This window comes from Limulus polyphemus, unplaced genomic scaffold (genome assembly GCF_000517525.1).
Source record: "Limulus polyphemus unplaced genomic scaffold, Limulus_polyphemus-2.1.2 Scaffold2811, whole genome shotgun sequence".
Lineage (NCBI taxonomy): Eukaryota > Metazoa > Arthropoda > Merostomata > Xiphosura > Limulidae > Limulus > Limulus polyphemus.
The window spans coordinates 152,287-169,991 of record NW_013668421.1 but is presented as its reverse complement, the minus strand read 5'-3'; the positions used below and the strand labels follow the sequence as shown (position 1 = coordinate 169,991).

The window sequence follows — 17,705 nt, the reverse complement described above, 5'->3', positions numbered from 1 at the left end:
TCAGTTAACACTGACCAAATTTTCAAGTACCACCTGCTGCTGCTAGTAAAATAATCTATAGTCAGTTAACACTGACCAACATATCAAGTACCACCTGCTGCTGCTAGTAAAATAATCTATAGTCAGTTAACACTGACCAACATATCAAGTACCACCTGCTGCTGCTAATAAAATAATCTATAGTCAGTTAACACTGACCAACATATCAAGTACCACCGGCTGCTGCTGCTAGTAAAATAATCTATAGTCAGTTAACACTGACCAACATATCAAGTACCACCTGCTGCTGCTAGTAAAGTAATCTATAGTCAGTTAACACTGACCAACATATGATGTTAAGAAATTAAAGTGCTAAATATAGCAACAGGTTGTTAAAAGAATATTTAAACTATATAACCGTTAAAAGGAAAAAAAACAAGTTGTCGGGCAAATATTAAATTTTAATATTCAGCCTTATGGTTTAAACATATAAGTTACATATATAATAATAATACAAGAAAACAAATGACATTTTATTAAACCTGTTTGTAACACTACATAACTCAAATGCAATAACGTACTTGTTCATAAACAGTCCATGCCAAAGCTGTCATAAGTGTTCTTCTGAGAACTCTAGGGACAAGACCTCTGAAATATCCTGCCAATCCATGTTCCTGAAATAACAGTGTCCTTGATGTATATAGCACGACATTCATTTACACTGCATTATAACGTTTAAACTTTCACATTATAGCATTACGTATTTTTGAAGCCTACGCAAGTAAAGGTACACAAGCCAAATAGAAACAATCAAATTAACAATAACTATCCACAAGGAAAGTGAAGAACCATAAAGAAATTAAAAGTAAGGATGGAAAAGCATGCATGAAAAAACAAAACAAAAAACTTTACAACAAAAGTACTACGACACATTATTTGAGCAGGTACATTACATTTCGAATACCTTATTGATATGACCGACTGCTATAGAGACGCTAGTAAATTTTCTGGGGTACAACTGTATGTGAGTTTTGATGACATCAGCTGGCTGGGTGCAAGTCGAGGCCACTAATCCTGCAAACGTTCCACAGAAAAATATTGTTGGAACTTGAGTCATTCCATCCCTCCATGCTGAAGAAACATTAAAACAAAAAAAATGTAACTATATATTTATTGTAGCATTTTGCATTATACTTAAGGATTTCTCTGTTCACCTAATTCACCTAATTTTTTTTTTTTTTTGTTCATGCACTATCTCTGTCAAAAAAAAGTGAACTAAGGCATTCGTCTATAGAAAACAAATTATTTAAACCAAAAATACAAGACCTTGTATAAAGCATTCCCTTAATACTAACACTCAGGTTCAAATTTGATCAGTTATGCCATGCCCTGCAGGACATTATGAGTTTTTATAGTTCCTTTTTTTATTAATTATTTTATTTCTGATTACAAAGGATTTTTTCCCAGGTGCCCAACATTTGACGATTATTATTCCAAAGTGCCCTGGAAAAAATTATGTCACAACCCAGGGTGTACTGTATAAGAGCTTGCAGGGTACTATGGGACATAATGATACTCATGGGCATGGTGTAATGGGTCATTTATAGGTCAGTATTTAAAAAACTTAATGAATAAAATTTATGCAAAATGAGAGTTTAAGTACTTACATTCAGGTACAGCTTTCTTTGTTTGTGTGTAGAACATCAAATACAAGCCTGAAAAAGGTGCATCTCGTAGCAAGGTAGGTATCAGTCCACTAAATAAACCTAGATCAATAGAACAAAAAATATAATAGTAAATTTTTCTAAGTTAAGTACATTTTATTTATTTATTTTTACTTTTTTTTTAAAGATTTCTTTCTACATTACGTTAAGACTACTTAATGAATCAGCTTTAACAATTAGGGAAGTATTTCATAATTAAAATATTTTTTAGGATATTTCTTACTTCTTGACGTATAAATACAGTTTTCTGTAGAAGCAAAATTCAAGATTATCATTAAATTTGATGCATTAAATGTACTAAATTCAGACAGTAGAAATCTTGACAACATCTCTACTGTGGAACGATCTGCTATGAACAAAAAGTGATGCAACCGCTTTGCTATTTCTGCCTAGTTTCTCAACTCTACTGCTACACCTCCTCACTTCCAATCCACTTCCCATCTTACATCAATTTTCTTGGAGAATGAACGCTACTGAAAATCCTTGCAGAGATTTTGCTCACTTTTAGTACATTTGTGCATGTTTTCCACACTTTCAAGAGAAAGAACATGGAGGAGTGCAGTCCCCTTAATTCTTCCATCCTGGGTACCCCTTTAAACACTTTTCTGCAAAATTCTCTGGCCAAATGCAGTAGAAACAAGTAATTTTTGTCAACCCTTAATGGGTGCATTACAAGAGCTTCAAAAAAGAAAGCACAATATAGACTGAGAGCTCACTTTTCACTTGTAGACTTTAACGAAAGGCAGAGCTGAATATGCAATTTGCTACTAAAAAAAAAAGTCAACATGTAAATTTATTTTATTTTTAAGTAATCATGAGCTACAAATAAATTAACAGAGATATGCTAAAAGAAAAAAAAAGAGTCCACTTGCCCTTGAAACCCTCTGTAGTGTGAATAACTTTCAAAGCTTGCAATATACCACCATATTTGTAGACACCACTCTGGACAAAAGAAGAAGTAATTAATATGATAATCCATTATCGTCAACTATGACACAACAACATCTTGTTTGTACCATATTATTGCCTATTATCACAATTACATGTATAATACACTTACATAGTATAAGTAGTTGCACAAACAGTAAACATTTAATTTGCTTACACTTTCTACAAGTTATAAGGAGTTAAACCTCGCATGAAAAGTTATGGTGCAATAAATTTAAACGATACACTTTCAAACCAGTTTTTGCGCCATTCTATTCTGCATTATTCACAACTTTCTACAGGCTATTATATTCAGTTAAAATGAGCATAATGCTTTCAGTTAACATGTACAAAAACAACTTGACAAGTGTCAAAGCTTTTAATTGGATTAATGCGCAAAATCCTAGATAACCTTATACGATTCCCAATAACAAGGTTATCCAGCTATGGCTAGTGTTTACAAAAATGTTCTTAAGATATTTTTACACTGACAGTTTGAACTAACACTGTGACAAGATCGATACCCGTATGAACTTCTCACATAAATGGTAGAGATGTACATGTATAGCACCAACAAATTTTGGCTCAGTACAAACATATAACTACTGGATAAAAACAAAACAAAGCTCTGGTGATTGATCATTATCAGAAATGATTCAAATAAAAATCATCACCAGTGCATGAAAACATTAACAGCATTTTGCAATATAATTGTTAATACTTATTTTAAAAATCATCAGATACACATCTTTTAAATTTTAATGATACTTAAAACATGAATACATTTTGTATAATTGATTTCTTTGGTTGAATTTCATGTAAAGCTATTCCAGAGATACGTGTACTAGCCATCCATAATTTTGAAATGATAGGCTAGAGAGAAGAGCAACTAATTAACACTCCTAATTCTTGAGCTACTCTTTAACAACAAGAATGGGATTGAAAATCATTTTATAATGCCACTCTTATGCTAAAAAAGGCACGTTTAATGACATAATTCAATCCTATGACCTGCAAACTAAGACTCGAGCACTCTTATTGCAAGGCCATGTATAGGTGGAAAAACTAAATTACACTTTGATAAAATATGCATATGTTACTAACTACATTTTCACTTACATTTCCAGACAAACTAGTATGTACTAAATCAGCATTATAGAAAACCTATCACATCAGTTGTTTCCTTTGATAGATATTTATCTAGTTCGAATAACTTACAAGTATTAAAAAAAAATCCTATTCTCATAATTAAGTTGTTTCAGCATTTACAAACTGTAATAATTATAAACACCCTGCTCTTTCAATATCAATGACGGTAATGTATTGTGTTCAAATTATACAGAAAGAGTTAAATTAGGACTTAATTCACTATGTCTGCAGAACTATTCAAATTAAACAGATTTCACAATCTTCGCTACATAATAGCAGACATCTGAAATTAGTGGATGTGCTACGGTCTAAAGGTTACAACAGTATAGAAATGATAGTGCAAGTTTACGTCATGGTGGTAAGTTAATCCATATAAAAAAAACTTTATAGATTGTAGTTAAATGTTTGAAATAAAGATTTTATTCTTATGTATCTGATAAGCCTTGTGATTTGGGTCTTTTAAAAAAAAAGTTTATGGTGCACCAAAATTACTGATGCAATTACATAGTTAAGATTGTGAAGTCTGTCTGTTTAATTTGAACAGTCCTTCAGACATAGTGAATTTTGAATTATGTTTAATTGTCTGCATGATTTTAAGACAATACATTGCATCCATGTGATGTTGTAAGAGCATGATGTTTGTAATTATTACAGCTTATAAATGTTAGCACACACTCCTAGTGTCCACCACTGTTTGCAATGTCCTGTGTATTATGTCTAAAAGAAGATATACAAAATCGAAATATATATTCTTGACCTTTATTTGTGCATCATACCTCGTATCTAGTTTTGATAACTGTGATTGGCAAGAGAATAACACCAGCAAATGACCTTGCCATAACACCCAAACATATTGCATCTAATGGGGAAGGATCACTCTTCCTGTATAAACACGGGGAAAAAAAATCACAAATGTGTATAAAATAATAAGATCCAATATATAAAATACCGAAGTTTGCCTCTTAACCTTGTGTTAGACTTCTATAAAAACTTTCCACAGTCACTCTTCCGGGGTCCGAGCGGATCCCCCACATCATAAAAAAATCAATTCAAAAATATTTGAATAACAATAAACTATTATTTTGGAAACAAGAAACACTAACACTCAAAATCTTTTCCTTTATTAATCAATAAATGAATATTAAATATTACAACGCGTTTCTTTTTTACCACCTAAACTAAGTCTAACAATTTAACACAAACTAGCCCTATACTGAAGCTTCTGATGGTTACAAAATATTTGGGGTCTGTGAAGACCCCAGAAGACTAACGCAGGGCTAAGGTTTACCACATCAATGTACTTCATCACCTTTTCTACAATTTTTTCTTCTTGTACAGTTTTTTTGCCATTAATTAAAATTCCTGAAAACAATTATCTAATTTACAACCTAAAGCAGGTCAAATAAAATTACGTTTCATTATTTATTCTTTCTTAGGTCTCGCTTAAGGCTATTAATTCTCTGAACGAGTCACTACTTTTTAAAGCTATTTTCTGAGTGCAGTATATGAATTTTTGGAATCAAAATACAAAGATCTTTTTAGTTAAAAAGTGAGTTGGGCTATCAAAATACAGCAAACAGTTATAAAACTTTTCATTAAGATTACAAAAGAACAAAAATATACAAAATCATAAATCGACATCATAAATGTACGTTTATGTTACTAACATTACAGTTCAACCACGACAAACAATACAATACTGTTAAAACGATAATCATAATTTCTAATATAACAGATATCACAAAGCAGAACCATTGTTACAAAATAATGTGAGTCACCCACTGAATCCATTGTTGTAAGGCATTCAGTTTATATACATAAAGGTAACAATACTGAAAAGAAAGACATATTGTTTTCAAAAATTCTATCAATATGAAATTGGATGTGGGGTCCAACTGCCACCTCCTCATGCCCTCCTTCTCTAAGTTTTACTGATTTGGTAGTTTTACTATATATTAGATACCCTTTAAACATTCAACAATGGAATCATGATGCCCTTCCATTCTTTAAAGTTTCGGTCTCTTTTAAACAGAGAAGTAAATACAGGTCATTGAACTTATCTAAAAATAACGCTAAATGAAAAACCAAAATTTTAATAGAATTCACTTAAAGTTAGAGACTTCAAAAATACATCTTATTTCTACCCTCACGATCATATTTCCAAGTTAAATTAAAAACTTACGCCAGTGCTCGCTGTAACCAGTTAAGGGAACAAAAGTATAGCCCAACCCCAGGAACACAACGAGTCATAGACTGAAAGAAAACATATCAGTCACAATCATCTGTATAAACCCTTAACAACAAAAGATATTTACACAACCATCATTTTAAACAATTCATATAAAGCTGAGTATTGCTTTTATTTCCGGTTATTCAATGCCGTATGTATTATTGATGATTTATGTTTTTGTCAATTATTAATTTTGTAAATGTACATTATATGCAAGTCTCAAAAATGAAAACATTATACAATTTGAAAAAGAAGAACAAATACACATTAACATTTTTTTTAAATAAAAATTCAGAAACATAGTTGTCTCGTCTTATCTCATTAGTACAACGAAAACAAACAAATAACATAGGATTAAATACAATCTCTGTACAAAAGTGTAAATCAAACAGTAAAGAAGTAACTTATTTTTCACACAACTAAGTTTAACTCATTTTCAAAATGCTACAAAGAACAATGAACACCACAAGAAAACAAGTATCAGTCATCTTTTATAGACCAAACAACAAACTAACTTACTGGAACAGTTCCCTTCCAAAGACCAGTCACTTTTTCATTTTTGACAACATGGAATAACAAGGAAACCATTCCAAGTCCTGCAGTTCTGGAGAAAGAAGGAAAAATAATAACAATAATTAGGTCTAATTAGAAAATTAATGGACACAAGCAGTAACACTAAATTAGATAGAAGTATTAATGCCAGTAAAAACAAATCCTGCTAAAGTCTTAATGGTACTGTAATAAAATGTGTGTACACAGTTAAGACAGAGTAATGGTCAAATATAATACGAAACATTTTACACACGTGTTTTGCTGATTTCAAAATACACTTAGAATTTGTTGAAATTTCTCAATCATAAAGTTAGGCTATTTGGATTAAACCATAGTTTTTTACCTAAATTCATCTAACAACACTAAAATAAAGTTGTTGTAACATCCAATCTCAATAAACATATGGAGTACTTTATAAACAAAAACTTTAAAGACCCCAATTTTGATAAAACTTCAAACTAACTAAATTTTCAAAATGTTTTGAAAACTTCACTTCTAAAAAGAAAGATGAGCAAGAATGTAATTTAGTTCCAGTTAGACAACATTTTTCTCCATGACTTAAGTATTCCTTAAATTTAAAGAATACCTTTCAAACTTAAGATAAATTTCTAATTTCACTTTCGTTTTTGTTTTTCTGTGACAATATTAACACACCTTGCTTGAATAGGACTTTGTAACCTTGTCTTCACAAGATCAAGTGGTTGAAATAGGAGAGTTGAGCAGATGCCACTGAACGAGCCTGCTAAAAAGGACTTCAGAACAGGGTACTGTTCATAAAAAGAAATTAATTAAGAAAGTACAAGGTATATTAGAAGTGACATTCATATATTGCAATAATATATCATACATGAAACTATTTTTAAATGTGGAAAATAGCACGATAAATCATTTAAAAGTTTACAAGAAAACTTTATTAGTCAATAATTGAATATGCAGGAGAACACAGTTTTATCTCTTATTAGGAACCATTCAACTAAAGTGAAAGACGAAATAGTCAAAAGGGTTTCTGACAAGGATAAGTCCTGGATATTTATGTTTAATGACTTTAAGATATTTTTGAATAAAAGCTGACATATTTCTACTGCTAAACTTTGATATGGCTCATCTTACAAGTTTCATAATGGAGAGAACATACATCATCTGGACGTAATAATAATGAAAAAAAATATCTAATTTCCCTCTCAAGCTAAAAAAAAAAAAATCAATTATCAACTTTCTTTAAACTTCTTTATAGAAACTTTATGAAAGTATGCATAATATCACAAAATGTTTAGTCATTTTATGTAAATTATCTTTAAATTATGTACCGGAATGCCCTTATTCTTTTAATCTATCCACCATAAATTTCAAAAATATTTTAAATTTTAACAAATTTCTGACTCAAACAACCAAGTATTTGTCTAAACTAAATGTGAGGATTGTATTCAAAATAACTGCCCGATTCTTCTTGTTCTTAAAGCACAGCATTGAGCACTTCTATCCAAGTATATACGTGCATTTCAAACAGAATATTTGTTCAGAGCCAATATCTTTTGAACCATAAACCATTCTAGTGCTATTTTCTTTGAATTACATCAAAATATTTGGTTTTTATATTCTAATGGTCCATTATTCCGAAACAAATTGCTAGAACATTTTGCTGTAAAAGTCAGAATGCCAGTTGTACTCTGTAACTAAATAGGTGGGCTCTGCCAATCAGATTTAGAGTTGTTGCCGCAAAATTAGTTATTTTAGAAAAGTTTACTGAAGCAGCATATAACACGCACAAAACATACACTCTCACAACCATTATATATCATCATTGGCTGTCCATTGGTCAGGTTTCAGTGGATCAAAGTTTCCTTAATCACACCTTTTCTAAGGATATCCTCAAAGAAAGAGGTAGGTGTTGAGGTCCTTGACTAAGGCTGCTTAAACATATGGGAAGCATCCCTGTTCTGCTGTTGCTTCATTCAGCACAGCTATCACATCTGGACTGCCTACATTCAGAGCTTAGACTTCCAGCTCCTTGAGTCTGCCATCATCACCTCAACTCCATCACCACAGGGCTTCTTCCACCATGCGTACACTAGGTTTTAAGGTGTGTTAGTGAATGCACCAGCCATTGACACACCCTCTGGGTTCCCAGGAATCTGATCCAGTGGTGTACAACTGGAAAAGCCAAGAGCTGCCCCACAGACCCATCTTAGTTCACTATGATCTGTAGTCTCCTGCCATCATCTCCAATTAGACCCATCTTAGTTCACTATGATCTGAAGTCTCCTGCCATCATCTCCAATCAGACCCATCTTAGTTCACTATGCCCTTAAGTCTCCTGCCATCATCTCCAATAAGACTCATCTTAGTTCACTATGCCCTGTAGTCTCCTACTATCATCTCCAATTAGACCCATCTTAGTTCACTATGCCCTTAAGTCTCCTGCCATCATCTCCAATCAGACCCATCTTAGTTCACTATGCCCTGTAGTCTCCTGCCACCATCTCCAATCAGACCCATCTTAGTTCACTATGCCCTGTAGTCTCCTGCCATCATCTCCAATGGGATCTTCTGCCAATGATTGTATTCACCATTGTTTCTGCATAGAATTGTAAGTGGGATACCCCACCCCCTAAATGACCATTTCTCCTCATACTTGGAGAGTTCATACACCCTTGTTTCACTGGGTCTTGTTTTTAAATCACATAAGGAGTCCAGACACCCTCTTCACCTAGAGAGCTTGGCAAGTACATCTGTTTAGATACATACACACCCAAAGCTAATTATTTTTGATATTTCATTATACACATTTAATACTAATTACATACAAAATTTCATAACATTATAATTAGAGGCATTATTATGCATAAAGTATCATCCTATAAATTATAACATTTTTCACACTTGCTCAGTTTCTTCTACCGTGATGTTCATTTGTGTTAAGCCAACATCTTTTGATTTGGCATGACAACATAGCTTCTACACATACACAAGAAAAATTAATTGCTAATATAAAATAATTAATAATGTACAAAACAATAATTCAATTGAACATAAAGAACAAAACTAAAAAAAGGGGAGTTACTTATAACAGTAATAATAAAAAAAAAGGTCAAAATATGTAGACATATTATTTATTAAGACCACTTTTTTTTTATTCAGTTTCATAAGGTCGTTATATATATAGTGCATTACACAAATAAAATAGTAACTAATTACTTTAAACTTTCTACATAATGATGTCCTTGGCATGTAGTTTTTGAAACAAGTCCAAGATTACTCTCAAGGTACTTTACTGATACAAATTCTACATTGAGGTCATATTGACTTGCTATGGTAGTATTAGCTAGTAGTATGGTTAGTTTATTCATTATGTAAAAATTTACTGATTTAACTACATGTTTTAAGCACTAATATCTATTTTTGCACCAAAGACACATAAACACTATTTTAAAAAAACATCAGAAAAAATATTTTTTGTTAAAATTTCACAAAAATTATATCACCAATGATGTTCACATACTATTCCATTTTTTTTTAAAACAACAAAAGTCCTTGTCAAATACAGCTTTTTCAACCTTCTGATTTTACAAACTGTTACTATAAGAATAATAATTTTTTTAATTCACTGAAACTAAAACAGAGGTTGTAAAAGAATTTATTACCTTGTATTTTATAAACCATGAATTTTAAATGTGATAAACCTTTAAATAAGAATTTCATATTTTCTTCCTCTTACTTAAGAAATCATTTTAAATACCCTCATATCATTATTTATGTAAATTATATTACATCACAGAATTTTTATTTCTCTAAGGGTATTTCCTGCAGAGCTACAGCAGTATCTTTCTTTAAAAATCAACCATTTCATGTAAATAAATCTTAAAAATCACGTTTTATCTTGAATCTAGTAAAGAAGGGATTGATTGTAAAACAGAAAAGAAATTAAATGTGTTTAACATATCTACAAGACACTTCTGGTGTCCAAATTCAAAACTGTTCCATTGTTTAACTGCATCAAAACGATATCTAGTAATATTTCTATATTATGGTAAAAGAATTATAAAAATCTATCTTACCAAATACTAAGCAGAGAAGACATGAAAGACCTAAATTATCATGTGTGAAAATTAGGTCTATCCACACAAGCTCACGTAAATTCTCTAAATATGGGTATACCAACTGGGAGTGAGGAATGCACACTGAAAAACTTACCACGGATCTCCTGGGAAAAAGAACAATACCTAATGCAACAAAGTACATGAAGGCCCAGTAAGAGGTGGAAAGTGGTGTAGAAAGACATTTCCACTCAGTAGCTATATCCTTCCCCACAAAAAATGAATCAGGAAAGGAAGGAATTATCAGCCGACCGTAAGACACGAACTAAAGCCTGTGCTTCCTCAGCAGATTTCATTGACCCCGAGACCTGGAGGTTCATGTCAGAATCATTGTCTGCTATCGCAAGGAATCTATCATTCGCCATATTAAATCTCAAATTCATATAAACAAATTAGAATTCAGAAAATGAATATTTTGAAAACAAATGAGTAGAAACAATGGAAATCAAACACAAGAAGTTGAGACCAATATAAGTTAGTGATCAAGTGTAATCAAATTTTTTGTAGTCACACGGAGAGCAAGTTAAAACACACATCTATACGCTAAAATGCCAATCAAGAAAGTGACGATTGTACTAGAATAGAAGAGGGAACTACCTGCACTAGTATAGATGGTGCAATATGATTGGTGGAAGGTAGTCACATGATCAGCACATGTGCAAAAATGAAGGAGTAAGAAAAGACTGGTGTCCTGTTAGTGATAAAATTTTTAGCAATGCTTAGAGGGCAGATTAAGGTTGAGAGAAAGAGCTTTGTACGAGTAGTGGTTGTACCATTTTGGAAATCACATCACATACTCAACTACGGTAGAAAAAATAATCACATCCTTCCTATTAATGGATAAGTGTTAAAAATAATTTTTGCTACCAAATTTTTCACCTTTTTTAAAATTAGGCCCCAGTCTACACTCATAAAAAAATGTAAACAAAAAAGTGGTATACGAGCCTGAAAAGTTTGAGAACAACTGTTCTATAGCTTTCTTGCGACTAAGTGCTACATAACATACTTACAGTGCTTATGAGGTCAGCCATACCACTGAAAAAAGGAACTTGATTCTTTTTTTACTTCCTTGCAGTTTACAGTAGTAACATCAAATTCAGTTACTGTATTCAGTGAGTTTTACCATATTAGTAAAACACCTAGTTCCTCCAGAATTCTCTCCTGTAGACACTTTTTATAAATTCAACACATGCAAAGCTTATGTCACTCCATCACGAAATCCCTCTGAAATCAAAACAGAATTTATATACATATTAGAAATGTTCATCAACTCAACATACACAACTACAGAACAGTAAAGTTCCAATTTTGTCAGATTGCTCAGTTCAGTGTTAATCTAAATTAAGTTTTACTTTCAGACAAGAAATTTCTCAGTGCAAAGAGCATTTATTTATTTTATTTGTGTGTGTGTTATATGTGTTCATATATCACGTATACCAGTGATTATATGAGTCTACAACAGTCAAATGGCAACATTCGTGCATCATAACCTTTTATGTACACTAGCAGCAATAACAATTCAAAAGTTTTATAATAAAAGAATGATGTACAATCAGCTACTTAATATAACTTACCAGCATTTACGTACAGTTAAAACTTCACAAATGCTAATAAGCACCTTTATCATGTACTTCGTAACTGTCAATATACTTTACAAGAACTGTACGTTACATGAGCATTCAACAGAGCTTCACTATATATACTAGCACACAATTATACTAATGTTTTGAGGCAACTGGGTCATATAAAAAAAAATATATATCCTGTAAGTTAGACATTTAATTTAATAATGAGCATAGCCTTGTATATTCCCCTTACGGTGACACACATATACAAGTGGTTTCAAATCTCAACAGCTAACATACACATAAATGAATGAAGATAAAATAAAAATTAGGTTGCACATACACACCCTTAAAGGCACTAATTATATGTGGGGATAAACATTTTGGTGTTTATCAGATGCTAATTTTTATCTTATGAAGTAAAATTGAAATGCACCTTAACCACATTCATGTTGGTTCTCTTTGATTATGGCTTATATTTATTAAGAAGAAAAGACCATTACTAAACCATCTGAAAATGTCAGTTTAAAAGATTCCAAATTGCAATGATGCCCCCTAATCTGAAGTTAACAATGATAACAAAAAACAACAACAAAGGAAGCCTTCTGTTATTAATATAAATACAGCTCAAGAGTGGGAAGGAAGGAGGGACTAGTATAAAAACAATCAATCAACCTAGGGCCCAGTGTGTATCCATATAGAAAATAAACAATATAAAAATAGTCAACATAAATGTAGCTCTAATTTAAAAACAAAAACAAAAAAAACTAGCCTATACTTTACAGGATAACTCTTATCACCCTCTTTTAAAAACAGGAATAACATTATCAACTTCCCAATCCTCAGGCATCTGTCCACTGACCTACTGAAAATCTATAGAGGATTGTATATCTGATATATGATCTCATTTAAATTAAAAGTTTAGCATTATGGGAAAAACCTAGTTTGGCCAAGTACTCTAGAATGATTAGTATTTTTTTTTTTTCACATTTCACAAGAGTAATTTAGCTTGAGATTTATCAAGTGCAGATCTTAATTTATAGCTTATTTTTCTCTGTTGTTGCAGACCTTAAAAACTTAAGAATGTCTGGGTTTTAAAATTATAAATACACAATCCTGACAAAGATCGATTTAGCACTCATTGTCTGATAACTGAGAAATCTTTAGGTTTTAGCTTTCAGTGACAAACCAAAAAGAAGATATACTATATTAACTTAAACATAATTACTACAAAAAAGTAATAACAATGAGAAGAAAAATAAAACTAACATAAAAGGTGAATACAACAATACGCGCACGATTCATCTCGATCAAGATAAGAGTACAATAATATAAAAAAAAAATCCATGGCTAAATTATAAATTAATTTATATTACTGTAGTCTGTACTATAGGCTTTAATGTATTACTGATAGTAATAGTATTATTAATTGCAATCAAAATGCATATACTTTTGCTACAATTACATAATAAAACTATTCTGTGCAAAATTATAAATGTTCATGTAACTCATATAAATTTAATTAGTGAAAATGTTGAGTTAGCTAGGCTTATCCAAGCAATGAAGCGGGCAGTTAAATTTTGCCATATTGAACTTGCAAAGTAATTGAACTTTGAAGCATAACTGTAAAGTATAGTATATATATATAATAGTATATCATGTAACGAAAGAAACGTCTTTAGATTGCATCATTCTCAAGGCTGTTCCTCGTTTCTGGGTCATATATTTAGGTTTGTGTAACCTTGAGTTACCCAACTGGTCACGTGAGAGTGGTGGCGTATGTTTGGAGAAACTCTAAAGATAAGCAGTAAACAGAGAAGTAAGACGCTTAAAAATAAAATGATGTTATCTTTCTCGTACTGTCCAATGTCAAGTATAGTCAGCATATGAGATGTTATGCTTTTAATGTTTTATTGCAAATTGTGTCATAGGAAAATACAAATTGCTATTTTAAAATGGGTAAGAAATTACTGACTTAAGCAATCTTGAATATAAATTCACTGAATAGTAAATAACGTATTTTAGTAAGTATTGGTACCTTAAATTCTAAGCTTGTTTGTATATGTGTGTGTCAAGTAAAACTCTTATCCACCTTATGTAAAACACAAAAAACAGTGAATATTCTGGTTTCATGTGGTTAACTAGATTTGCAAATGCAAAATAGATAAGTACATAATTAACACAAATAGCAACCGTATCACTTAGAATTACACAGCTGTTATGACATATCATACCATCTTCATACGCGTAGATAGATAGCTTTAGATAACAAATGTCTATCTGAATCGAACAAAAATGACTAAAACCACACTTTGGCTGCATTTTATTAGGGGAGTATTCTTCTGTTCAGTATTAGAACCCTTCAGTTGGACTGGGCATACGATTCTTGGGCGTTTCGACTAAGACTGTATGTTTTGACCTAACACGACTGTTTGTATCTGGAATTTAAAGAGTGACTTTGTCGGCAGAGGTATACATCAAAGAAGGCATAATTGAAATGCTATTATATGAATTTGGAGCTTCACAACGTCGTTATAGTCCATGACGTTATTTCCAGTTGTGCTGCATCTAACCATCGTCCATCTTGAAAATAGCCCTACACGTATAGTTTTCGTTGCAAAAGGCTCCCTCGTAAGGTTGTCATATCTAAAGCACACCGCTCTTCCAGCTATTGTATGAGGAGATTGGTTTCCTAAGTCTAGTTCCACAGAAATTCAACGATATTAGCATTACGTCTTTATATGGAATAGCATGAATATTTGTTTCATTCTCTGGTTACTTACGACTTGTTGCAGACCTTTTTCTGGGTGGGCCTGGTTCTCAAGTTGATCCGTTTTTTTTTTCCTATGCCATTAAATACTGGATATCTTCGATTAATCGTTTCAGAAAATCTAAGTCCAATCAGAACACGTATTTATGATAAGAGTGTATGAATATGTTGCGTTGGAAAGGGGTGTTATATACCTATCTCAAATTCCATCAGTTTTTTGGGGCATCATACAAATCTATTGTTGCGTCAGCGAGGTCACGTGACTAGTATCACGACACGTCCTTCTCGAACCTTCGTGAATTGTCGGGAGTCTACTAGATTGGGGGTAGTCTGGTATATATATAAGACGGTTACAAAGTGACGGGACAATATGTGTGTAATTGAACGGAGTATTGTTGAAGTCGAGCACGTGAGACCTTCGTTGAGAATTATAGCGTTTGTTATAGAGGGACTGTTGAAATTAAGTGTATCGCAAAGTTATATTCAGAAAGAATAAACCAGTTTTATTTAAGAAAGGACTTGTGTCACAAAAGTTTCGTCAGAACGAATTTACGGAAAATTAACTAACGAACGGAGACGTAACACTATGAAACGTAGTTCTGACACCTGACATTCCACAATGGCTTTACATCGGCTATGGTTGTTAGGTAACTTGGTGATTTGCATATTCAAAAATCGTTTTCCTATAACGCACTCAAGTCTCTTGTACTCTTTTCTTATTAGACACCTGGATTGGGCAAATAAAGTATTTTTTAGTATTCCTTTACGACTTTAATTAATCCCACCTAGTTTAGGGACGGGCGATATTTTTGTAAACCAAGAATTCTTACACGCGGGTGGCTGGTCCAGTCGGCAAACATAAAGACCAGCATGTTCGGTGACGGGGATTGTAACTCAAAACCTTCAAATTACGGGTGGAGTGCCCTAACTATCAAGCCATGCCAGGCCTAAGTAAAGTATGATACAGTAAATGAAAAAGATACTCTGCACAACAAAGTGAAAGTTAAACACGGAAAAAAATTCAGTTACAATAAATAAACAAATCTTTATTTTCTACATTTATTGAGTTCACTCAACGGTATCGGGCAAAAACGTAATAACAAAATAACGTTATTTTCCAGGTTTGTGAAAAAAAAGAAAGGCTTGAAGTAACTAGAAACACATGAAATGCAACGATAATATTTGTGAAAAAGGTTTGTTTTTTGGCGCAAAGCAATTAGGAGAACCACAAGTCGTCTAACAAAGAAAAAACAAAGTTGTTGCAGACAAAATCTGGGTACGCTATGGATGAACACTCTCCACCAAAAACTGGATTTCTCTTCTATTTTAAAGTAATTATTTCTAAGGCTAATGAATAATTTTAAAGAAACATTACTCATCGTTTTCGTTCTTTCTTGTGTGTTGAAGATAGTTACAAAAACATGATAATTTCTAAATTCGCCAATAGATGGCGTTTAATACTGTTAAAGGGATCAATGGGAATATTGTACCTTAGGAATGTAACTGGTAGCTCTTTCCCTCTACGTACCACGCCCATCTAGGCCGTTGTTGAGCATGGTCTTCCACTGATCTCTGTCTCCCGTTGCCCTTATCAGTTCTATAGTGGTCATTCCTAGTACCTTGGCAATTGTTGATAGCAACATCTGTCTTCCTTTACTTTCTTGGGATTTTTCCTATCCTTATGATGTTTTCAATCTCTCCTTTTCTCAGGATACGTCCTATAAAAATGGTATATAGTTTCTAAATCATCCCATAGATGTCAGTCAGTATTGATGGCAGTATTTTTGTTAGTTTTTTTGTTTTTTTTCTAAAAATTTTTCAACGTAATGGGTAACCTGCGAATATCTGTCTCTAATTTTGTGCATCCACAGTCCCAAAGTGCGAAGCGCATTTTTTGCGATACCGGAATCATTGGATTTACAGTTTATTCTCGCCTGGCCCATACGCAAGTGAAAGGAGTGAAATAGAGAATTAAACAATGCACTCCAGTGTCATACGTCACGAGGTATCATTAACACCGTTAGGAATATTACATTAATGCTTGAAATATAGGTATTGTGACTTAGTACAGAGGACGTTAGTAGTGATACCGAAAATCCTCACTGCGTCAAATCTGACTGGAGAATAAACTGTTTCAATCATTTTTTGCCAACATGAATTTTTACATATTTTATGTAAAATGTTTAAAATAGTTTTAGTTTTGATATATAAACGCAGATGTAAAGATACCGTAATATTGGTATTGGTCAAACCCCAGTCAAGACATTAGATTTACAATATCCTTCTTAAATAACCAGGTTTTGGCTACTATTGTCTTTTGGAAAAATGAGCAGTTTGCAACAAGAAACTATAACGCAAAGTTTTATAGTTTTTGTTAATTTGGTTGTTAAAAGTCTTTAACCATTTTTTTTCTTCAAGATACTTGTATTATCGAGCATTTGAAATTACTATTTATTTTATTATTTATATTCTATTTATTGGTTAATCATGTACAAAAACTGGTGTATCCTATACAGTATCATTTTGTGATTCTATTCATACATGGCCAGGTGGTTAGGGAGCTCGACTCGTAATCTGCGAACCGCGAGTTCAAATCCCCGTCCAACCAAACATGCCCGCTCTTTCAGCCGGGGGACGTTATAAAGTGACGGCCAGTCCAACTATTCGTTGGTAAAAGAGTAGCCCAAGAGTTGGCGGTGGGTGGTGATGACTAGC

At 32.5% G+C, this 17,705-nt stretch overlaps 1 protein-coding gene across 1 annotated transcript; it reads right to left on the bottom strand.

The window, feature by feature from the left end:
* Positions 1–501: 501 nt before the first annotated feature.
* On the bottom strand, positions 502–11,896 carry LOC106467959 (solute carrier family 25 member 38-like). The gene is made up of 9 exons (XM_013928349.2): positions 11,666–11,896; positions 7,216–7,328; positions 6,529–6,613; positions 5,962–6,032; positions 4,556–4,661; positions 2,576–2,645; positions 1,647–1,745; positions 944–1,110; positions 502–653 (listed from the first exon to the last, which is right to left on the bottom strand). Exons 1-9 carry the CDS (start codon positions 11,684–11,686, stop codon positions 543–545), a joined length of 843 nt encoding a protein of 280 aa, XP_013783803.2. The 5' UTR covers positions 11,687–11,896; the 3' UTR covers positions 502–542.
* Between the last annotated feature and the right edge of the window lie 5,809 nt (positions 11,897–17,705).

What these genes read in the sequence shown, in the direction of transcription:
- LOC106467959 (XM_013928349.2), bottom strand. Translation starts at nt 11,686, where the DNA reads ATGGCTGACCTCATAAGCACT. An exon ending in TGGCTGACCTCATAAGCACT is followed by an intron (nt 7,329 to 11,665) that starts GTAAGTATGTTA and finishes TTTTATGAACAG; the next exon opens with TACCCTGTTCTGAAGTCCTT. An exon ending in CACTACAGAGGGTTTCAAGG is followed by an intron (nt 1,746 to 2,575) that starts GCAAGTGGACTC and finishes CTATTGATCTAG; the next exon opens with GTTTATTTAGTGGACTGATA.